Source organism: Sturnira hondurensis, unplaced genomic scaffold, assembly GCF_014824575.4.
Source record: "Sturnira hondurensis isolate 20B ecotype Veracruz unplaced genomic scaffold, ASM1482457v3 Scaffold0005279, whole genome shotgun sequence".
Taxonomy (NCBI): Eukaryota; Metazoa; Chordata; class Mammalia; order Chiroptera; family Phyllostomidae; genus Sturnira; species Sturnira hondurensis.
The window spans coordinates 8,424,134-8,449,698 of NW_028077910.1; the positions used below are offsets into that span (position 1 = coordinate 8,424,134).

Here is a 25,565-nt window from a genome sequence, read left to right on the forward strand (position 1 = left end):
ACAATTATAAATGAAGTAGTCAGTATAAAAGCTCTTGAAAATGGAGTTCTGAAATGTGCTATTAAAAGTAATGTGTGATCCTTTTTAAATTGTTTCATTATAATTACTTGGTAAATTCTTAAAGCATCAAAGCAGATATATCATTATAGACTAATAAAGATATTAGGCTGAAAGATCTACTCAATGGGAAAACTAACTTTCCAGATCTCTGCAGAACGTTCTTTTTCTAAGTTTCCCTTGCTGTGTTTGAAGAGCCAGGACTCTTAAAAATATGAACAATAATGAATGATTGGTCACTTCCATTTATTGAAGCTTACAAGAATATTTAAAAAATGTCCTCACTCCTTTTTGTTAAAGAATCAGTGAACATTTTGCTTTTCCTTTGGATTCTTCTGTTTTCATTTTTGTGAAATAAATTAAAGAAAGACAGGAAAGAAATGCAAAAAGAAAGATATAATCTTTTGCTTTCAAGGACCAACTGTCCTGTATGGGCCATGGGGAAACTCTAAAATCCTCAAGTTTTCTAAAGCCAAATAAAACTTGGGTCATCTTATCTTCCTTTTATTAGCAAGTTCATTTCCAGTGTTTCTATATTTATCTTGTATGAGATATGTTCTATTCTGATGTATTTGAGGTAGATTTTTAGTTTCATTTCTAATGATGTAAGGTTAAAAATCAAGGGTTTGGAAGATACATATTTCTCAACAAACTTACAATTTAAGGTAACTGTTTACTTCCTTTTAATCAAGCAATAATGTTTATTTGATCCCAATTTTATGTAGTTGCAGGTTATATAGCTGAGTGCTTCCATACTAAGTTTTATTCATCTGCTCATTCACGCAGTTGGTGCCTTCCGTCTGTAGGGACACAGATAGGACCTTGCCACGGAGCTCACAGTCTAGTCAGAGAAAGGGCCCAGGAGAAGAACTGACACTAGGCCAGTGGTGAGGGAGAGAGAGAGAGACTCAAACCCAGCGAACTCTAAATAGTTGTGCTTAGTCTGGCGCCATCAGAAAAGTTTCATACAATAAGTAGCAATAGACAAAGATGGCTGCTTAGCACAAGGCACAAAAATGCGAAGTGCAAAACAATAAATGGTGAGTGGTTTAGATTGTTAGAAATTATAAGCTGGGCAAAGAGCTGTGATTGAGATAAAAAGTAAAAAGGGTTTGGAAGGGCCTGATGATGGGTGAGAACATCGGGAAATAGGATGCTCTTAAAGGTTTTTTAAGCAGAAGAGACACATGAGCGCAGAGACGCCCGAGGAAGGTGCCCAGTGCCCTAACCAGTAATCTTGGTTAAACCAGTTCACCACGTTGTGACTCAAGTCATGCATCTGTTTCTTAATGGAAGCGGCATTTGTGCCCTTTCTTCCTATATGCAGGGGATTCCGAAGAGATATCTGCCCACGCTATCTTCCAAGCTAATAACAAAGACTAAGAAAACCCTTCTCTTAAAAAATTTAAGGTAAATTGAACAAGAGAAAGAGGAGACAATGATAGTTAATATATTTTGTTTTTTATTACTTGGCTGGTAGTATCTGTAAGTGTACTTCCATTTAAAATACAAGGAAAACATTTATGAAAGGTATTATTTTTTAAATCTTTTATATTTTTATGAGGGAATATATAAAACTTAAAAGTGTCATTGTCTATAGTAACATATTCTAAAAAGAAAAAGAAAGAAAAAAACACAAACCGAAAGTAGCAGCAGTGAGCAATCCTATTAATTGTACTTTGTAGCACAAATCCTTTCTTTTTTCTTTATTGGGAATAGCTTGCCTGGGCCTAATGATTTATTTAAATGGAGGGATTTTTATAGGCCTAGAATATTAGGATCCTTTATTAACTTCTACATTCCATGGATAAACAAGAAACAGTACATCAAGTTTCCCAGGGAACACAAAATCTCTCCTTTTAATCACATGCTCAGTTAAAAACCTCAGTGCTTCACAGGTGTTCTTTATGCACAACAAATAAATTGATTTTTCACCCACGTCAATGGCTTTCCTTGTTAAAACATTTTAGGGAGAACACAGTCTAGGAGAACCCACCAGTAGTCTGCCAGCAGTAAAGGAGAACATATGACCCTCTTACCAATTCTTCAGGGTATCACTTACTTTCATTACAAAGAACACCACGCCAACCCGCTGGGCAGGAGCACCCACTGGGGAGCACCCACAGATGACTTCCCGGCATCTGTCCCCGTTCAGACAGTCCTCACAGGTCAAGCTGCAATCGGGTCTGAAGGTGTCACCTACACAGACTGCAACATGGAGATGAAACACTTAATTTCACACACACACACACACACACAATCCTTGAGTGTTTTTCTTCAAGAGTCCCAGAAAAAGACAGCAAGAGAAGTATTTTAAAACAGAGTTTATTTTATATTTTTCTAATGATACTATTGACATATAGTCCCTAAAGAATGTTTATAATTTTTAATAAAGTGAAAAATATGAAAAGAAATTACATTGATTTCAGAATGCTAAAATAATCCATGTTTCTGGCACTTGGTACTTTTCTTTCTAGGCTTTTTTATGCCAAGTTTTTTTCTTGGTAAGATTTTTTTTTTCATTGAGATTCAATATACACTGAGAGAAGTGCACAAATCTCAAGTGTACACTTTATATTTTTTCCATAGTGTAAAAAACCCCATTAAATGCCATCCAGATCAAGAGCCAGTGTATTGCCAGCACCCCCAAAACTCCAAGGTGACTTAATGATTCTTAATTATTAGCTTCTCAAATTAAGGGCTATCCAAATTTCTATCACCATAGATTGTTTTCTTCCTTTTGAACTTTAAGTAGATAGAATTGTAAAGTATGAACTCTTGGTATCACTCTTCTTTCATTCAATATAATATTTGTGAGACTCACCCTCATTGTGTACACTAGTTGTTTTTAAAGCCGTATAGTATTCCATTGTATAAGTTCACCATGAAGTGTTTTTCAATTCTCTTCTTGAGGGAAAGCACCTTCATCTGAATAGAGATGGAGAGACTTGGTTTCAGTCGTCTTAAGAACTATTTCCTTTCACGCTTTGCTCCTGTTTCTAATGGGGTCTCTCAGATGTCTCAGTTGAACGTTTGCCGTGGTGCGCCAGCCTTCTCTCCTTTGGCCAGGGCTGGCCTGCAGCCTCTTCTTCCCCATCACCATGACGTGCTGATAACTGCGCATAGCTCCTTATCCTCTGAGCTGCTGTCTTTCAGATTTCCTGGTTTTCTGCCCACACGGCCCATCCATTCACAAATGGCTCAAGGAGAAAAGCTGTTGAGATCGTCCATTTCAGCTGTCCGAGTCTCTCTTCTTCCCAGATGTTGGCCGCTGGCGTTGAGACTGCCCTGGGAGCCCTGAGCCCTCTCCATGCAGACTTTGAGTCTTGAGTATATCATGAGTTTCATTAAGAAACTTTAAAGCATGTCTGCTTTTATGCAGATGTCTTGATTGATATTATTATTATGATTCAGGATCACATAAAAATATTTCTGCCATTTTATTGAATGCTTCCAAAGCAATTTTCAAGCTCTGACACCGTTAAACTACAAGGAACAGAGGGAGAACAAAGAGAGCAGCTCTGTTTGACAAAGGAAAGAGAAGGACGCATCAGACTGGCTGCAAACTGCTCCTTTTCAATGAGGGCACACTAATTCGCTCTGATCAGCAGTGGCACGATGCTTTCATTCTGTGGCGAGGGTGTGAGAGAAACTGCTCACAATTTGAAGATTTTTTTGGTCCATTTGAACATATTAAACAATTTGCTCTAGGAATTTTAAAATATAAGGAGCATCTAGATTTAAAGCTATTTAAAGTAAACCTTTAACTATACAAAAGTGACTTCTAATAGAGTTTCAGTAGTCAGAACTAAAAGGTCCCAGTCCTTCTCCCCATTATGTTGATTTAAAGATATTTTTCAGCTCCACTTCACTTTCTCGTACTTCAAGAGTCCCCACCACCCTGCACCCCACCTACCTCTACGTGTACCTGCATAGTGCAAAGGGAAGAAAGATAAAAGATGATCGTTTGCTAGGAAGCACTGAAGAATTGATTTTGGCTCCATTTTTCTTGCTAACATCACATTAGAAAATTTGATGGCATTAAATATGGATAATGAGATTGTCTGTAAAAGAATTTACATGAATTTTCTAATAAAGAAAAGAGGTGACTACAATGAGATAAACCCTTTTACTCAGCAACTTTGGGCGAAGCGCCAGTTCTCAAATATCTGTTCTCTCTTCCTCCTCCTCTTCTTCATCTTGGTAGGTGGGAGGCAGAGAGGTACTAATGTAACGAAGCAGTTGAGGTGGGTTCTTGAACAGACGGCCTGCAAACCTCACAACTTCTGATGCCTCTTCTTCCTCTAACTCATCATCATCTAAAGCTATAAGACCACACAGGAGAATACCTGGATTCAACACGCTGCTTCAAAGAAGGAAAAACTGGGCAAGGGTGGATGAGAGAGACGAGAGTTTGAACTAGACAGCCAAGGCAGGGGGCTGCGGAAAGGGAGAACTCTTTGAGGTCATTTCAAAGGGTCCACTGTAAATGAAGGTGAGAAGCAGCCGGCACAAAGCTCAAACCGCAGCAGAGAGAACAAAAGGAAAAGATCTCAGTCTGTGAAGCCAGAAAGGAGAGGACAGGTGGAGTGAAGGAAAATGTGGTTTCCGTTGCTCCTGAACAAAACAAGGGTGGGAATAGTTTAGAAGAGACACAATAACATTCTTCACAGTGGCTTACAGATACAAGTGTTTTCATCACTGCCCGTTCTGTAGTCTTCTTTCCAAGCACAGTGGTATGTTCCCACAGAATTAATACACGCTTGGTCACAGGCTATGCTGATACCCTGACACTCATCCACATCTAGGAACATTTAAACAATGCCTGCATTTAGGCACTGAGAGAGAGCACAGACATTGTGAACTCCTCGGCATATTTGCGTTCCTCTTGCCAGCCTTGATTAATCCACAACAATGTGTTGCCCTATAGAAAGCGCTCTCTCAGGTTCATCCTGTCTATTTTTTTTTCTTTCACTCATTTCCAAGTTTACTGCAGTTCATCTACATAGACAAGGTCTTTCTAAGACCTTGTTCATCAGACCTTTTGATGAAGAATTTAAAACTCAAAATAAATTCAATGGTCTCAGGCTGTGCACCATTTTGCATAATGTTCATTCGTTCCTGAATTATTCAGTCTCTGTGATGAAGCATTTATTCCAGGCACAACTCTGCACAAGGTTTGTGTGGGATTTTAGAGATGGGAGAACCCTGAGCCTTGATCTCACGCTACCTGGACTTCGGTCAGCGTGTTCACAGGAGCCAATGCGGGTGCCTAAGCTTTGCCTCAAACCACAGCAACACCTTTCTCATTTGTGTGCCCGTATCCAAGTATGTGTATCCATACCATGCAAACAACTTTTGGCTCACTCTGCTTAAGAGCAGATGGTTGATGAAATTCAAATTTGGGGGGCCCTGCTAACTGGATGGAAAGTATGGTAAATGATAACATACTCTACTGTGTTTAGAATATATAGATATCATAACTGTGTGTTATCTGCACTGCAAGGCTGAGGAGCTTGGCATCTATATGAAACACACCTATCATCCTTTACAAAATTGAAGAATTTGTTTCTTTAAGCAAAGAAACACAATTTTTTTCCTAAGGCATAATATTCTTAAATACTTTGCTATTAAAAAGGTAAACATCTTATGTTTGCTTTGATTTAAAGAAAGGTGTAGTTCAAAATAGCAGTAATAATGATCATAAAATAAAAATTTAGAGATGACATATTTTAAAAATAAACTCTAAAAAATAAATGATAGCAAAGACTTACATGAGCTGTTCTTAATGTAATGATTAAAAAAGCGAATTTACTCATTAAGTCCAAGCTTTCCTATGAAAACAAATATGTACCTAGAGATCATCCGAAAGGTAGGTGGACCAATTTTAACAAATAAGTTAGAAAATTGTAAAATGACATCTTCAAACTTGCATTAGCTTAATTAATATCAGATGTATAAAAGATTCTGATTTGGATTTGGATTGTGGCAATGAACTAGCAATCCTTTTGTGATGGATCTCTAATTAAAATGACTTTCAGCCGCCCACTTTCTAATTCCAGTCAAGCTTGTCAGGAGTGACTTGTATGACTGCTGTACTCTGCAAGGATCTCTCACTTGCCCATATATATTAAATGAGGTAAAAGAGATTATGGGCCAATAAGTATTACAATAATAATAGCTACCTTTAGTTGAGTGATTTCTCTTTGTCAATCACTGTACTAGGCAGTTCACATGATCACTTTCTTGAATTTACCAATTAATCCTTTCATTGTCTTCACTTTATTGGTGAGGATCTGAGGCTCAGACATGTTAGATGTGCCCAAGCTAGTATGATAGAAAGTGCTAGAACCACACAGAAGTCCAATTCTCTCGAGGGTCAAGGCCTTCTCTTTCCCACCCTCACCCCTTCCTCACAGGTTCCTCCTTCACTAAGTGCCCCAGCACATCAGCGATATCATGTGGGGCCTCAGGGACATACCGTCACACCCACAACCGTCAGTGCTGATCCGAAAGCCTTCCTGACAGCCGCCTTCGTAGCCCCCTAGATAGCTGGTGCAGAGCTGCACACAGCAGGCTTCTCCCCTCTCACATTCATCAAGGTCTGGAGGGGGAAAGGACACTTCTGCTGTTTAAAAGTCAGGAAATTTGCCTGGCCTATCGAAGGGCCGAAAAGCCTCGCTTTTAAATGAAAATGGTGTTGCTTATCATTTTCTATTTCCTAGGCTACATAGTAGAGACATCAAAGCACTGGAACACAAAAAGAATGAGGCCCACATTCGGGTTTTTGTTTCTTGAATGCTTCTCCTAGGCCTGCTATTTTTTTTTAAGTATGTAAATAACCTCCAAATGCATTTACAAGCACAGGAAAATAGAACTCTGCTATTTTTCCAGTTTAAACAGCAATTCGACTAAATAAACTGAGAACTTGAAGATTAAAAAAAAACAGCTTGCAAAGAAGAGCCCACGAAACCCACTTAGTGGACGTCTGAGAGCTGCAAAGGGGAGGCATTCTTAGACTCTCTGAAGTGGTCGTGCCAGACTTCAGAGGAAAGAACATTTGCAAGTAAGAAGAATTCACACGCATGGCGAAGGAAGTGGCAACCATAATTTGTAGAATAGACCATCTTTTTAAATATTATGTTTTAAATTACGGAATATTTCAGAGCATTTGCTTGAACTCGAGATGTTGCTTTGACTGGGATGACTGGGGTCAAGGTTTTTTATTGCCATGGGTGACACCATCACCCTGGCATGTTCTATCAGGTAATAGCTTTTTAAGTGATGCCCTTTAAGTCTCCTCAGTACCCTTATTCCAGAACTCTACAAACCTGGATGTTTCTCTGCAGACATAATTGCCCCGGGGGTGAGGAGGGAAATGCACCAGAAGATGTCAAATGGAAACCCTTTAGCCAAAGAACAATCTATTTGGCTTGGGTTTTGAGGTGATCATTTCCAACATAATGGGTTAAGAAGCAGCAACAGACTTTTCACCCACTGCTTCCCTGAGGCTAGAAACCTGGGAATTGTGTTCAGGGCTTTTGGCTATCGGCCCTTGGGGTGTTTGCTGAGCTGTTAAGTCAGGTGGCCTGTCAGTGCTGAGTTTACAAAATAGCTACAGGAGCAGCCACATAGAAGGTTAATGCCCCAATTAACCTCTGAAAGGGTACCAATGTTAAGGAAATGCAGACAAAAGACAGGAAGGAATGAAAACGCAGTCAATTGTCAAAGGTGAGGGGTCACCATAAAATATCTAAATGAAGGTCATTTGGACCCAAAACATTCTTTCTCTTGCAAAATATCACAAGCAGTGTTACAAAATTCTAGGTGATATATTTTCCTCTTCTATTAAACCATCCTTTGTCCTTTGGATTAAATAGCATGAATACAGAAGGCAAATTACTTTTAAAAATTCAGTTTATTTCATCTAAAACATTAACCTTTCTATTTTTTTAAATAAAATTTTCAGTATTCTCAAATACTAGCAGGGCCTCCATACCAGGATGTCTCAGGATCCCTTGTTGTCGGCTACCAGGGGCACAACTGTATCACGACTGGAAATGAGTTCCTCAGTCTATCATTTTAGGATACGTGTTGGATTCCTCTTTGTTTTCACTCTTCGGAGGGATGTCTAGCTTGTTTCACCTATGCCATCTCAGCCTGAAGCTCGTCGGAAACCTCCTTCTTTGCACATCACAAACCTTTCTCAAAATGCCATGCGCCTTCAACCCTGACATGATGTGTTTCCTAAATCCCTTGACTTCGTTTCAGATCTAATTTGGTAAGATCTTTGCTTGCTTATTCCCCCCTTTCATCTTCCTCCTCTCTGACAATCATGTTTTTCCTGCATTGGCCAATATGCCATATAATGCAACATTACAGAGAAATTCACCTGTTCCTAAAAATTTAGCCTTCATCAAAAAAGAGAGCTTTGATTATAGCTGGGCAAAACAATTAAAAACTTCATTTCTGACTTCGGAAAAGCATCAAAATTAAACTGTGAAAAAAACCCTGGTCTTCTGTGTATATGCCCCATACATAGGTGCTGAATAAACTCAAAAGTTTAGAAGCTTTTTTCTGATAATTAACACTTGTTAAATGTAGTAAGCTTCTTTGCTGGTCAGAAACCTGCATTTTGTATAGCTGTTTTTCAAATTGTGTTAGCATATCTCTAGGTTTTAGCCCTAATGAATGTTTGTATTTGGGTAAGACAAATTGACAATTTTCAGACTGGATGACTTACTTTTACATTTATTGGTATGTTTTCACACACACACACACACACTCATACACATATATCCTACAATAAGCTAAAATGAAAATTCTTTAATTTTCTTCATACATGAATGGTTGTGCAAATCATCTAAGGCCTTAATCTGTGCTCAGGCAAATAAGCAAAGTATGTATACGTACACTCCAAAAAGAAAAACATTGCCTTACTCCAGTGAATATTTTTTAAGAATGAGTGTTATTTACTGTTGGGAAATGAAATAAACTTGAGCCATAAACAATATAACATCATGTTGACTGCTGAAATCTCATAAATATGTAATTTTCTACATGTTTAACCCTGTCCTATATTATTTTTTCTAGTTATAAATAAGACTTTTACTGAATTGTACTTTTCAGAGAATAAGGAAAGCCACCAAATTGGATGTAAGCAAAAGGTTTAGTGAAAGACAGATAGGAAGGAGCAAGGGAGGGAGGAAGAAAAGAAGAAACCCTTTTACTTTCTCCAGAGATACAAATGTTAGCAAGGTAGGAAAATATAAGCTTATTTTTCATTGCAGAGAAGCAGCAAGGAAAGCTACACATTTCATTAAGTTAACCACTGAGGACCAGAAAAATACAGGAGGCAGTGTTGGGCCAAGAAATACAAGTAATGACATTGTTTAGGTTAAGCGATTTATGAAACCAGAATACTTCAAAATTCCTTGAAGTTCACTCTGTTACAAACCCCAAATACTTAGACTTCTGAAATTCATCTCTTCTTTCATAATACTCCAGTAAACCATACTGAGTAGTATAAAATGATCAAAGATATTTTTAGTACTCATAATTTTTAGAAAGGTGCTAGAAATGATCAAACAAAAAATATGGTACACAATTCCTGAATGATGGCAAATTGCTTTATAGGGACTTGTAGGTGCTTTCAGACCCAGAGCACATAATGATACAGTTAGTTGCTCACTATCCCTATTTCTAGTAGATATTCCCCTGTGGCAGAGGCCCTAGATTCAACATTTCATTATGAAGCAAGGCTGGAGTGGAATTTAATTTTCTCATTGTCACAGATGATAAAAGTTCTAATAATCTGTTGGAAAAGTTATGTATTCAAAATGGGTTTGAGCTGGGATTCTGAAAAATGCTATCTTTGAAGGTCTTCTTTTGCAGTGTAACTTCCTGCCGTACCAAAGTTGAACATGCATTCCAATCATCAACAAATTGAAAACAAATGCCCAGATTTCGTTTCTGCTTGAAGTAGAGAGAAATAGAGTGCGGGTAGAATATGTTGTTTGAGTTACAAATTACACTAAGTGGGTAGATAGGCCTCAGAATATTTTCCAGATATAAAACTAAGTCCACATATTTTGTTAAAGTGTTTTTAAAGCTCCTTTAACTTTGAAGTAAATATCCAAAGATAATGATGTCTTCTGTCAAGTAACGCTTCTTTTACATTTCTCCAGTAGCCAGAGACACTGTTCAATTTATCTCTCCATGCACTTTGAGAGCAGTGGCCCACATTCTAGCAACAAGTATCAGAGAAGAAAAAGCTAAATGAATCCAGGACCACTCTGAAGGAAGATGGCATTTACCATACATTACCTATGCACGTTTTCTCATCTGCATCAAGCTGGTATCCATGGTTACAGGAACAACGGGCCCACCAAGTGCATGTTCACAGTGATGAGAACAACCACCATTGTTCTTTTCACAGCTATTGACAATTTCCAATTCAACCCCTTTCCAAATAAGCAGAAGAGGGTTATTAGCATAACAACAGAGAAACCTGAATATATGTCAACAACAGGCACACTCTGTTGGGAAAGCTATGACAAATTTTATTGGAAATTTATCAACGCTCTCAACATATAACAGTAAAAGTGTGAGGGCTATTAAGCATTGCAAATGTCTATACAATATCAAAATACTAATCAAACTATAAATAACGTTAAACTGACAAAGGGGTACAGAAAGGTAAATAATACACCCACAGTTATTAAACACTTATCTTAAAGGACATTTACCTCTGGGAGTTCTCAATGTTTTCAGGATATAAAAAATATGTGTATTGAATCCATAATCAGAAAGCAAATAGATTGTTTGCCAGCTGACATTTCTGTTCTCAAGCTAATGGTATGTTATTATCTGTACTTTTTAGAGGCTAGGAGTACGTGAAAATACTTTTAAAAATAGCCTTGGAACAAAAGTATGAACACAAAACCAACGAATTAGCTGATCATATTTAATGAGTATCATGGTAATGTGCTAATTAGCTTTGAGGTATATGAGAGTCACTTATTATACAAACATACTATTATTCTGACAGCCAATTTGGTGATCCCAGTGCATGTTAATTTGGGGCATTTTGGGTGACATCAGCTTCACCATATGTATGCTAATTGAACCAAGCACATAGGTATTATAATCAATCATTTTGTAAGGGAGGAAATGAGAAATTTAATAATGCTTTGAATCTGTTACAAGTATGAAATTTAGGTACTCTGCTATTGTTACCATTGGCCTCTACTGTTCTTCATTTGTGTTGCTTGGACAGACCTCTTATTAATAAGAGTGTCTACACTGGGTCATTTGCCTCCATTCTTAACCCCCGAGTCTTTTCACAAAAGTGAGATGAGAAGGAACAGGGCAAGGGTAGTTGGGGTTGTGACACTCCTTGAAAGTTTGTGTCACCGCTGAAGCTGCCTGGGTACCTGCTATAGTTTCTGTCCAGTCGCAGCACAGAAATGATCCTCCCTCTTTCCGGCTCCCAGGTGATGGCAGGCGGCGGGCCAAGTGTCCCAGAGCACCTGGTTCACACGCCTGTCGTTGTGCTTTTCCCTCTGTGCCATCCTCATCCTTTGTCACCAAGTCCAGGACAGATGTTCCAAAATAGGTTTTGAATAATAAAACAAACAAAAGAAGGATTATGCTAATCAATGTATTGTTGAAAATAAGGAGCCCTTTGGGTGGAGAAACAACTATCGTAGATCAGAAAAATTAGCAAACTAAAGAAAAGATTGAAATAACGCAAGGAAATGATTTTTTTGTGGTATGTTAACATGTACTCTTTAGGGAGACATCTTTCAATGGCTCTTATTCGTATTATTTTTCTGTGATCAATGCAGCTCAAAGATTTCAGGTAGTAATTGACTTTAAATGTAAACAATAGTATTGTGATGTCATTAAAAATATAGGAGACTAAAACCAGGGTATGCTTAGATCTATTAATGCCCATTAGAAGTAAGCTAAGATTTTGCCTGCTGGATACAGATGATAATGTATAACCATATACTTGAAAAAATTATACTTGGAAAAACTTTTAAAAATGACCATTGTAGTTTCTCATAGGGAGCAGATAATAATGATTAATTATATATGTGCATTAAATACATATGGAATTAAAGTTCAATGATATATTGCTTGGGAATTTGGGGAAAATCTTATTTAACCATGCTAAATCTGGAATTTTCTAACTTCTAATTACAAGGTAGTAATAGTTCTTTCCCAGCACACTGTAGGGATTTGATGTTTTGAGAGCTCCTGCACAGAGATTATATAAATATAAAATACTGTTTTCTTAGAAAAGCGTTAAAACAATATTTTCCTAAGATATGCATTGCTGTATAGTGGACACATAATCCATTGTTAAACATCACCAGGCTCTGAAAGCACTTACCCCACCTACAGGTTTTGAAACAACTCAAAATACCAGTTTTTATCAAGAAAGTTTTGTATATCAATAAATATTGAAGTCTGGTGAAAGCTGCACATAGAATTTGGCTAGGCAAATATTCACATAAGGGGAATAAATGTAAAAATATTTTTCTACTAAATGTATTCAACTCTAGGGAACATTCTCTTCCCAAGTAAATTCTATAGAAAGCTTGTGCCTCATAACTCATTAATAATGGCCTTCTCTTTCATGATAACTGAGAATCCACCAGTCAGATTACAAGAGATTTTATTTCACACCTTTGTAAAATGCTCTTATACCTCTGGCCACATTAAAAAGCCAAAATATTAATATATTAATAAGAAGGAAAAACTCATCTGTATTTCTCTCTGCCTCAGGGCATTAAGAGAAAAGCTCACTGCAGAAGTTGTATCTTTAGGAGTTAAGTCTTCACTCCCTTTTCATGTAGTTTGCTCTTGAAAAGGCAGGTATCATCGTAGCAAAACTGCACTGTCTTTAAGCAGTAGAACTATACCAACAGACTTTAAGACTTTACTGACAATCCAGGCATTACAGAAACATAGAATTTTATGCAGTGGAGAAGAATGAAGAATTTAGTGACTCTAAGAATGTCTCTTCATGACTGAGCTAAAGTAAGAACACAAAGTAAGTGATAAATATTTATTCTACTTATCACTAACTTTATTCTCCATTAATTAAAAATGATAAGATATAACATATAAAAATATGTGGTGAAGTTTAAAGGACAGTGTATTTGGAGCCTAAATATTCAAGTTCAAATTCTTGTCTGTCACTTACTAATTTTGTATCATTAGGGTTTTGGCTTCAGTGATGAATTGATAGTTTACTGAGATGTGGAGAACTCCGAAAAGCATCTTTGGAACTGACACTAGAAATCAGCAGTCTGTTTGGGGCCTATCAAGTTTGCAATGCTTATTAGTCAAGCAAACTGAGAGTACATAGTTGGAGTACATGCACATACACATGTGGTTCAAGAAAAAAGTAGAAATATAAACTTGACATTGAGAGAGGGGCCAAAGACGGAGAGAAAAGCATGGAAAGTGTGAAAACATGGAACAAAGAAAGTATTTCAAGAACAATGGGGATTAGCCAACTGTATTGAAAGATGCTGAGAGATGAAGTAGGGTAAACTTGGAGAAGTTAGCAGGCTGTCTGGGTACATGGAGTCCATAGGTGACTGTGCAGAGGTAGAGGTGATCATCTCATTAGTCTGGGATGACAAGAGAATTCGAGATGGGGAGAAGACACTGACAGAGTTACAAAATGATTGCTGTGAAGATGATCAGATTAGCCCTGGCTGGTGTAGCTCAGTGGATTGAGTGCGGGCCTGCGAACGAGAGGATCTCGGTTCGATTCCCAGTCAGGGCACATGCCTGGGTTGCAGGCCGGTTCCCTGCAGGCCAACTCCCAGCAGGGGTCGCATGAAAGGTAACCATACATTGATGTTTCTCTCCCTCTCCTTCCCCTCTAAAGATAAATAAATAAATAAAATCTTAAAAGCCCTTTATTGGAAAAAAAAAAAGATGATCAGATTAAAGCTCCAGTGGCCTGTAGGCTTAGCAGAGGGTGCTTCAAAGACTGGAGATGCCGGACCATGTTGATACACTGCCGAAAGTGATCCACTAGACAATTGCAAGAGCAAAGACCTTCACATAAAGAGAGGGAATGGGATTCAAAGCACAATGGAGAAGACAGCGTTGGACAGCAGTAACACTTCCATCGCATTAATAGGGTGAAGTCTTTTCCAAATAACTCTATGAGCTATTTCAGATCAGTTGCTAGCTTGAATGGTAGTTTGCATACATTGTATCGCTGACAGAAGAGACAAAGTAAGAATAGAGGTAAAAGGGGGAGTGATACAAAGATTTAGAAGAGAAAGAAAACATTCAACATTTATTTCGATGAGGATGAAAGTGGACATGTTCTCTTAACATAGCTCTGAGAAGCCATATTTGCTTACTCATTTGAGATTTACGAATTTAAAATAAAACCAGTCAACATGGTTGCATTTTAAACCTAGAAAACTCACCTGATAAGGTATAGATATGAAGCGGAGAAGGAAGGGAAGAAGTCACTGAGAAAAAGGTAAAGTCTGAAGATGAGGGAGGAAAATGAATTATTGATATACCATGATCACATAAGAGGCAAAGATAAAGAAACCATCCAAAGAAATAAGAAAAAAATATCCTGCCATTTAAAAAAGGAAAGAAGTACAGGGTGGGTGTGGATGGGAAGTACTGAGGTGGAGAATGTGGAACAGGAAGGAATCTGCAGCAGATGGTTTAAAGCTTTGATAAGTAGGAAGTGTGTTCATCTACAGATGATCAGCAGACCAGTGGGGAAGCCACGAGAGAAGGAAATAGCTGCAATAGCTACTGGTAGCAGCTAATAACTCAGCATATTAACATTGTAATATGCTCATAATAAGGGGCATATTAAATTGTATAACTGAGCCTAGGGGAGGAAGAAGCTAAGGTTAGATGGCACGCATCACAGGAACAGATGGATGAGTCTGTGAAGGAGAATGAAAAGTTGGAAGGTGACATTTAAAGAGGCAAAATGGAAAGGAATAAAAATGGGGGGGGTGGAGAAAAGAGCTGACATGAAATGTAGTCTTTAGAGCAAACAGTGGGTCAGCCATTTTGCTACACTCTGGGGCTCTTCTTGTACTGCTGGTTCCTTCCGTCCTGCTAGCTCTTTGTCCTTGAGTTTTACACTGACTAGCATTTGCTAAACATTACAGGGCAGAGGTGATGAAGGAAAGCAGACTCTCTGCCAGGAGAGCCATGGGCCCAAGAAAGCCCCAAGTCCGAAGACCTGAGACTTAGTCCTTGTGGCTACACTGGGGATCATTATGCTGAGCACTTGCTATTGACTCTGAGTCCATTTCTTTAAACTAAAAGGAAGGGGTTGAACTTCTAAGCTCTCAGCCTTTCCCCACCCTTGTGGAAAACAGTCTCAGGAGCTTCACTTTGACAAAATATTCAGTGTTGTTCTTTTATTATTCTTGTTTAATACTTGCCAAATGCCACACATTTCCAGGGCTGCGATCTGCTGCCACTTACTGTAACACTGTGTCCCGTCAGCTCCCAGCTGGAGGCCAGGGTGGCAGGTGAAAGATCCCACTGTGATCACACAGTGATGGCTGCAGAGAGCCCGCCCTCCAGCACACTCGGTGATGTCTGCAGACACAGAGGCACGTGGCTAAGTCTTTGGTGGCTGAATTTGTGCACAAACTATAAAAATGAACTTAAGCCTTCCTTCCCTGGCACCCCTCAACATCAAGTGTATCAGAAAATACCACGTAGGCTCTGTATTTGCGAATAAATTAATTACTAATGACAGTGTCAGTTGTATGCTCTCAAATACTTATTTCTATTGCAACCCACCAGTATCTACTAACTGGGAGAAAGAAAACACAAATAATAAAGAGAGACATTACCTGTCTCCTAATGATATGGGTAAGAAGCCATTCTAAGTTGTCTTTAGGGGTATATTTCATATTCGTCACCCAAAATGGCATTGCCCCAGTTTAAGGGAGTCAGAGTGTGTGGCCACAGATAGGGCAGGTTCAGGGCCTTCATACGCAGCAATCCATAATATATGTGGGACCTATAATTGTCACCGGGCTGTGCTATTGAAACGGTCATGCCCTCTCTTTCTCCTGACACCACTAGCCAAGTCTAGTCAGTGTCCCTTCATTTTGTGGCCCGGGTAGTCCCTGCTCCTTCCCTTTGATTGGATAGGTCTCACCATCATTTTCTCCCACCAGCACTTCCTCCTGTGCTGCCCTGCATGTCATCCTTACCAGGGAACTTAAGAGCAATACTCATTCTTGTAACATATTTGTAAAACCCTAGACAGTAATTGGGGGATAGACTTTCTAGGAAGAATGGTATTAAATAAAACTTTGAAAGAGATTATATATAGATAGATACATCTATAGGTATATCTATATGTACATACCTATGTATAGGTATGTACATATATTTGTATATGTACATATTTGTCAGTTCCCCACACATGTCTAACTGGAGCCTGTTCTGTGGCAGGTGCTGAGCTAGGCAAGTGCTTTGTGATCAGAGGCCCAAAGCAGAAACGTTTCCTGTCAGAAAAGTGGGTTCACACAGTCCACAGAAAATTTTACCGTAGTTTTGACTTAAAGGATAAAAAAAACCTAACTGAACACCAGTTTTTATGTTTAATTGTTTTTCATTTTCTCAAAGTGTTTTTCAGTCCCATACGTCAGGAAATAGTTTTGTATTTTCGTAACTAATCCAAATACACTGTTTCTCATGTCATGATAAGATGAAGGATTCTGTGATTCCTCAGAAGTTATTAAAACAATGACTGTCTCACAAGAATGACTCCATTTATCAGTTCTGGACATGAAGTAATTTATCATTTATATTTCAATTGAAGTGTGTCTGTTTTGTTATTTCTAGGAAACAGAAATATGCAGCCTTGTATTTATAGAGGCCCGCCCGCCCTCTTCCTTCCTTCCCTTTCCTTTTCTTTCTTTCTTTCCTTTCATCTTCCTTCCTTCCTTCCTTCCTTCCTTCCAATTATCCCTATTTCTCATTAGCACTACTTGCTTTTTAAATGTTACCTGTACCTTCTGTAGCTTATAATAAAACAAAACAAACAAACAAACAAACAAATCTCCCTGTGTGGTTATGCAAAGCTTTGAAAAAATCAACTCTGGAATTCACTTCAAAATTCCAGAAACAGAAAACAAATAGCATTAATTCTGAAACTATACCAGCCCCTTCCTCCCTTTTTTGGTAATTAAAACTTCACTGAGCTTTTATAGTCTCATAAAATACCTTTCAGAATGATTAAATAAGAGTATAAATGTTCCATTTTAAGCATAAAAACAAAAACACCTGTCCTCTAGCTGCCCTGACTATTCAAACTGAATTACCACCAAATTTCGTACAATTGCACAATTAAGCTATCAGATTCAAGTTCCTACCTCCACAAGCCTTTTTGTTGTCAGACAGCTGGTAGCCTGGGTGACAGGCACACCTGGCCGCTCCGTTCTCACTCTGACAGATGTGGGCACATCCATTCCCACCTGTGCAGGGGTCCATCTCTAAAAGCAATTAAGCAGTGATAGTTTGCAATTAATTAACTTTGGAAAGATATACAGAGTGGAAGGCTGGAGAAAGGTAAGGGAGGAACTGGGGCTCCGGGTTTCTCACATAAAAACATTGCAGACTCTTGAAAATTCTCTCCCATTTTCAGATGGAATTAATTCATCAAAACATTCCCTGCTGTGTAACTTGAACTCCAAAGTCCGAACAAATCTAAATGTGGATCAAGGCCAAAGAAGAATAAGCTTGATTTCACTTTTCCCAAAGTGTATTTGCTGCCCAGAGTTGGTCAGCAGAAACTCTGCCGTGCACCTTTGCTTTTCCCCCCTCTCTCTCTCACCATCTTTTCTACAACACTGCGCAGCAGAGGCATCCTTAGGCAAATGTTTTTACCACCTCTGCTCTGCTCGGCCTCACTGCGTTAGTGCAGGACCGACTGGAGAGACATGGGAAAGTCTTAGCTACAGCTGCTCTGGAAATGAAATAAAGAAGTTCAGCTGGCCAGAGGGGAGAGGGGAGGGGATGAAAGGGTTTGCAGGAACAAGTATAAAGGACACATGGACAAAAACAAAGGGGGTGGAAATGGGAGGGAGGTGGGGAGGGCTTGGGGGGGTGGGCTGGGATGGAAGTAAAAGGCAGAAAACTGTACTTGAACAATTAAAATGAAAAGAAAAGAAGAAGTTCAGCTAGCCTCCTTCTCCTGCTCACTTGCTCCTGTCTGAGTATTAGTTACAGTCTCTGGAAGTCTGGAGTACTGCGAAGTCACATGTCCCGTCAGGAGTATCTCCACCCAGAGCTTACCGAATTCATGAGTTAAGTGACTCTGGTCTGACTCTGTGAAGCCAGCCTTGTCTACATTCTATGCTGCCAGGGTAGGAATGCAGAATTTCTACTCCTGTCTTACCCAGTACTTTAAAAAAACCGCACAGAACACAAAGAGCAAGACAATTTATAAAGCTATCCTGTCTCCACATTCTCCCACTTTTAACCCAACTAGCACCATGCATAAATGCTTTTATGCTTTCATTAGTTTCTTATCAATACTTCCAGCCTATGAAAATGTGTTATCTATCTATCTGTCACCTGTCTCAGATGCAATAGACACTGTTTTGCTCCTTACTTTCATGGTAGGGAGAGATTGAGTTCAATTTGTAGATCAGTTTGGGGAAGTATTACCATTTGAAAAATATTAAGTTGTTTGATCCTTGAGCATGAAATGTCATTCCAGTTATTTCAGGTCTTTAGTTAATTTCGACAATGTTTTACAGTTTTCAGTATCTAATTTTTGTATTGTTTTCTTAAATTTGTTCTTACGTGTTTTTAATCATTTTTGATGCTACTGTACATAGAACTGTTTTTGAATCTTACTTTCAGATTGCTCCTTACATGTATTGATTTTCAGGTGTTGAACCAACCTTGTTATCCTGGGATACATCCTACTTGATCATAGTGTGTATTCCCTACTACACATTGTTGGATGTGGTTTCCTACTTTTGTGTTGAGGATTTTTACGTTTTATTCATCTTCATATTCATATCAGTCTATAGGTTTCCAGCTTGTAAAATCCTGGTCTGCCATTGGTATCAGGGTGATAATGACTTCATGGAATGAGTTGGGACGTGTCCTCTCTTTTTTATAACTTTGAGGAAATTTGTGAAAAATGTACATTGATTCCTCTTAAACTACTGTATTTTGCCATGTGTACTGTGCTCCTGTGTATAATGCACACCATGTTTTTGGCCCAAACTTTCAGGAAAATATCTTTCATTTTAATTTTTTAACTCGTTCATTTATTTATATTTAGAAACAAAACCAATGTTCATATTCCAGGGTATTATTTTGCATATGGATATCTGTATTGTTTTTTAGAGTTACACTTTTAATGCATAAGCATAAATAAAAAATTAAAAATATTTATAAAGATACAGAATTAGTACTACCCATGTATAATGCACATCTTTATTTTTCCCTCAAAAATTTGGGCAAAAAATTGCACATTATACATGAAAAAATATGGTATTTGGTATAATTTTGTCATTGAAATCATATGAGCCTGAGGTTTTCTTAATAGGAAATTTTAAATTACCAATTTTCTGTTTATTATATGTCTAACCAGATTTTATATTTCTTTAGAAGTCTCTTTCAGTAGTTCTTGTCATTCAAAAATGTATTTAAAATATATTGGTGTAGATTGAAGCAAACATAATAAAATTATATTATTGTGTTTGTTATATATGACAATAGTATGGAACAATGAAATATTAGGAAATTAAAATATATTGTTGTAATATTCTAACATTATACATAAGTATCATTTTGAAGGTAGACTGTGATAAGTTAATGATACATATTGTAAATCCTAGAATAACAACATTTATTCATTCATTCATTCATTCATTCATTCATTTCCACCTACCCTCTGCCCCTTCCATAGTCACCTAGATTCAGAAATCCCACATAACCTCTTGACTGACAATGCCAAGTTTTGATGAGATGAGGGTGCACGGAACTCACATACACTGGGGGAAACATAAAGTTAAATAATTCTGGAAGACAATTGGGCAGTATTTTATAAGGTTAAATATGCATTTACCATATGAGCCAACCATTCCACCCTTAGGTATTTACTTAGTAATAAAATATTATTCAGTAATAAATAGGAATGTGCTACTAATATAATCAAAACATGAATTTCACAAACTTCTTGTTGAGTGAAAGAATACAGACATAAATGATTCCATACTAAATTATTCTTTTTATATGACACCTTAGACAACACAAATATAACATATAGTGAAAGAAAACAGGTCACTGATTGTTACAATTGAGGGTAAAGTAATTGTCCTGGAAAGAAAATAAGAGAAACATTTAGGGTGATACAAATATTCATATCTTTATCGTTGTAATAGTTGTATGGTACATTCATTTAAGTGTATAATAGTAACATTGTTGCATCTTATTGAATCTAAATTATACCTTTAAAATGTTGAGTTGAAAGTGAGGACTATTTTTGTTTAATAGTTGTAGTTTATATTAAATATAATTGATATAACTACTCCATTTTTCTATGTTCCAATGAATTTTTAGCCCCATTTAAAACAAATACCATACTTTATTGCTTAATAAGTGAATGTTGATGTATTAAAGAAGAGTGTGAATAACTGATACCCTCCTCACTTTCTCTTATAGAAAAGCAGTGGTTACAACCTCACTATTTCCTGCTCTCCCTGCCCAGATCCTCACTGTTCTGATGAGCTGATTGACTGAGATCTTTTTTTTCCAAGACGCACTTGCATCCCCCATGAACTCTTTACCAGTGACCTCAGTGATGGCTGTCCTTATTGAGAGCAGTCCGCTTTTTCTCAAATAGCATCCCCTACAACTGTAGTTTCAAGGAGATGCTGGTAGAATTTATATAATAAAAATTTCCAACATCAAATAAGCTTGTTAAATAAGGCAAAGTCATTCTCCACTAAATTTCTCAGAGACTTTAATATGTTATAATGCATTATGGTCATCCAAAAGATAATATGGTCCTTAAATGTGCCACACTTATTTGGCCATGATTCTCTGTTTATTGGAAGTCAACTCAGTAAGTTACTGTTTTGTAGAACAAATATGGGAAATAATGGATGATGCCATACATTTAATTCTTATGTTATATAAACTTTAAGAGATCAATAACAGGACACATTCTACATTTTTGAATAGACTACAATTCCTTGAAGGCAGGAATCTGACTCATACACCTTGATATTTGTCTATATAGAAGAATCTATATAGAAGATACTTCTATATAGATTCTATACATCCTCATCTTTCTACATAGAAGAATCTGTATACAAGGTATTTCATGAATTGTTGTTCGATGGGAAAAGGGTGTAGCTACCAGAAATTTTGGTTTTGGTTATTGGTCTTTCAGTCGTTAGTTACCTTGCATGGAAAGAAATGCCCGCTAATAGTCTCTAGCTGCATAGCAGTGAATAAGACCACATCCCTGCCCTCACAGAACTGGTGTTCTGGTGGGGAAGTAAACAGGCAATGAGTAGACCAATAGGAAAATGTCAGAGTATTGAGAAGGAAATAAATAAGATGATGTGAGATAGTAGCTGAGGAAGAGAGGCTGACTTGAAAAGTAGGCTCTTGAGACGCAGAGCTAGAAAATATATGACGTACTCAAAGAGCAATAGGGGCCCTTTTTGGCTGCACGTGGAAGACATTGTGGCCCCAGCTTCGAAACCGTGGAATTTGTTTTAAGTTCAACAGTAAGTCATCGAGCATTTTAAGTGGATAAGTGGTAGGGTCAAAAGTAAAATTTCCAGGTCGACTGGGTTTTGGTTCAAAAGTCTTTTTCTCTTTATTAAAGGTTATAAAAAATACATGTAGTTTATTAAGAAAATGCTGCATTTCAAAATGGTCACCCCAAAACCATGTAGGATAAAATCTTTCACTAACTTTGTAAACTTAAATCCTTCAGTATCTGGAATGATTTTACACACTTAAGGCATTTCCAATTTAAAAGAAATTGCTGTTTCTTTTTCACTTTTTATGTAACTTGGCAAACATAAATAAGGTAATTTGGGTGGGTGAGCTGGCGTAGATTTCACTAAACATGTTAGTTTAACAGCAGTTTAAAATAATACATTGCAATTTATCTGGAACAGCTCAAATTCTGCCTGGAAATCATTTTAAGGACCTGATTATTAGTCATGATTTTGAGAAATGTTTAAGTAAAAAAATATGGATTCTCAATAAGACTTCAAATCTTATTTGGGTTTTTAAAAATATGATTTAAAAATTCAAAACTGGGCTACAATTATAATATGTATCTCAAAAGTGTCTTCGTCATATAATTCTACTGTTCAAAGGATGTGTTGCATATACAGCCAAAGAGATAGTCTTGAGCTATTTATAAAATTAAACATCACCTTGCAAACTCTGTGGCCCAATTTACACCTCTCAATTTTTGAAGAAAATACACTTTTAGAATCTTTACAAGTGTACACTAGAACAGGTAAGTGTTATTTTATTATAATCAGTGACACAAATTTCAAATTGAAGCCCAGAAATTTTCTCCCTCAAAGATGCTTTATTACACTTCCTCAGATTTTCCAGTAACCACACCTTTGGCCATTAAACACATGATTAAAGACTTCGTGGTGAGAAGTCACTTTCTCATAAACATATGTCAGTAACCTCCACACACACCCCCACAGGGCCCAGAGCATCTGTTAAAGGTCCTTACTAGTCAGACTCCCTGATTTCATCTCTCTTCAGGTTCTAACTTTTTGACTTTCAAACATGTTTCAAAGCCAATGATTCTGCTCCTGAGGTCGAGATATCCACATTTAACAAAGCACCCATGTGGCTAAGCAATGCACGTCTTCATACATGATGATATAATGATATTTTACTAGGAAACATGTTGTGGCCCAAAAAATACATTCAAAAGAAAAATTGTTTGAATACATGGTAATAAAAGCATCCACTCTAAAATTCCAGTAGCTCTTTAAATTATTGGTATTTAAAATACAACAGGGCCCTGGCTGGTGTAGCTCAGTGGATTGAGCACGGGACTGCAAACCAGAGTATCGCAGTTCGATTCCCAGTCAGGGCACATGCCTGGGTTGCAGGCCAGTTCCCAGCAGGGGACACATGAGAGGCAACCATACAATGATATTTCTCTCCCTCTCTCCTTCCCTTCCCCTCTAAAAATAAATAAATATAGTCTTTAAAAAAATAAAATACAATGGGCTATTTGTCCAGTAATCATATAATATGGAGTATGTCTGGGATGTTGGCACTTCTCTTCCCTGACTCAGTTCCTACTCTTCTTTAATACCTTAGGTGTTATTATTGCCTTTGAAAAGTCCTCTCCATCCCATTAGGCTGTCGTAGGTGCCATTCACTTAGATTCCCCTAATATACTATATATACATTTAACTACTGTGCTGCTACAGTTACACACCACCTCTCTCACCAGCCCAGGAGCATCTTGAGGGCAGAGACCTTTCATTTGTGTATCAAAGTCCTCCTCATTTCCAACCCCAGTGCCTGACAAGCATTAGGAGTCTGAAAATGTCCCTTGCATGAACGAAATGAATGATAACACAATTAAGTGACAGGATACTGAGGAAGTTAAGTAAATTTTCTGTCTGGTGAAATACCAAATGGCTATTACAAGCCGGCAATAAATAAAGTCTCTAAGTGAAAATGAGATTTAAACAATCGTTTGTTACATGCTTTTAAAAAAGAGACAGAAAACCTCTTAAACCTTTAGATTTTCCTTTTAAGTTTTGCTCATTACTAACATTATGCATTTCATACATTCACTGTATCTGTTCAAGTCCCTCAGCAAGTCAAGTTTTACTTCTAGCACAGCACGTGGATCCCTTTCATCTAGTCCTAGATAGCATGCAAGAAATCTATTTAGTTCATGGCGAGAAGTGAGGCTGCCTTTGGAGCTCCTACATGCTTAATGAACTGTGCGTTCCCTTTACAGACTAATCCGAACCCACTATAGTTAGGGTCATTATGAGGCTTACAAGGGTGCGCAGACGGGAAATGTTCGCAAAGAATCTAACTGGGATTCATAATTGACAGCATCTCAGTTTATGGGGCAGTAAGAGGGTATTCATCAAAGAGCACTATAAGACTGTGTATTGACTGCAAGGAGAAACCAACGGCGTCTTCCTGGGCTGCTACAGTTTAGTCTAGCTGTCAGTTTGGCAGTTCCTGGGCTGCAGACTGTGGACACTATTGCTTAACATTCATGTCTGGTTCACATCCCAGCAGTGGCAGTGCAACATCTACAATCCTGTTTCCTAACTGCGGCCCAGCCCAGCTGGCCAGCCGATTTCCAACACAATGGCAGTTAGCTCTGACCAGGGGTCTGCTGGTCAAATGCCACATTCTCCGAGGTACTTGGAGGCTGCTTCGCGAAGCATTAATAAATGCAATGAGAAAACCAACGGACAGGAGCTAAACATGCTCTTGGAAGTTAAATATATAATTAAAAAATTCGATTCCTCTGAATTGCTATAATAATTGCTGTCTGGAATATTCATGTTGACATTTATTATGTTAAACTTTCAAAATGGCATAGAGAAAAGATCAAAGAGACATCAGTGTGGAGCCTGGCTCTGCCAAAGCCACTAGGTCTGTGACCTTGGGACAGTCATTTGACTTCTTGGAGCCTTAAGACCCTTATCTGGAAAAGAAGCGTAATGCCAACTATGGCATTGTTGTGAATATTAACTGAAACAATGCATCAAAGAGACTAATATTGTACTGGAATATTATAGGTACTCAACACATGTTAGACATTTTAGTGTTAGTATAGTGAAGAGAGAAATTGAAATGATCATAGTAATAATAATAAGCTAGCATCGGAAAGAGAGATCTTTGAATTTAAGCTAGTTGAAGTAGAACGACTGTGAGTGGTATGGAAATCCAGAGTATTCAGGCTTGTAGGTAGCTAAACCTGACTGCAATTGGGGAAATAAAGAAGTCTTATGCAGGGAGTTAAAAGACTCAGGACAAATATTAAATCCAGCCAAGATTTACTAAATTCTTACCATGTGTAAAGCACTGGGAGAAAAAGATAAATAAAGTATTCCCGTTGCCCTCAAGGAGTTTACACTGTGTGGGGAGATGAACAAGTATGTACATACAAAAAAAAAAAAACAACAAAACCATGTAGAAGGAGATGATCAAGTATTAGAAAAAGAACTGGAACCAGAAAAGTGTAAGTTGTCAAAATCTGAAGGAAGAAATTTTCAAGAGGAAAGTCAAGAGCAAACTGGGTCAATTGCTGCAATGTAGAGAGTCAACAGAAAGGGCCAGCATTTGAGTGCTTTCCTTATGCTAAGTGGAGTTTCAGGCACTTCTCATGCATTTGTTCAACACATCACTCAAGTGAGAGAAGAACAAGTATTTATTTATTGCATGGTAGCAGGGAACAATGAGACGAA

General features: G+C 37.8%; 1 protein-coding gene across 1 annotated transcript in view; it reads right to left on the minus strand.

The window, feature by feature from the left end:
* The window catches only part of LOC118987499 (EGF-like and EMI domain-containing protein 1), a 127,868-nt gene that overhangs the window by 13,193 nt on the left and 89,110 nt on the right, over positions 1-25,565 (minus strand). Inside the window, 6 exon segments of the mRNA XM_037046702.1 lie at positions 2,120-2,171; positions 2,174-2,286; positions 4,206-4,382; positions 6,539-6,661; positions 10,384-10,440; positions 10,443-10,520. Coding sequence (XP_036902597.1) covers positions 2,120-2,171; positions 2,174-2,286; positions 4,206-4,382; positions 6,539-6,661; positions 10,384-10,440; positions 10,443-10,520 — 600 coding nt within the window.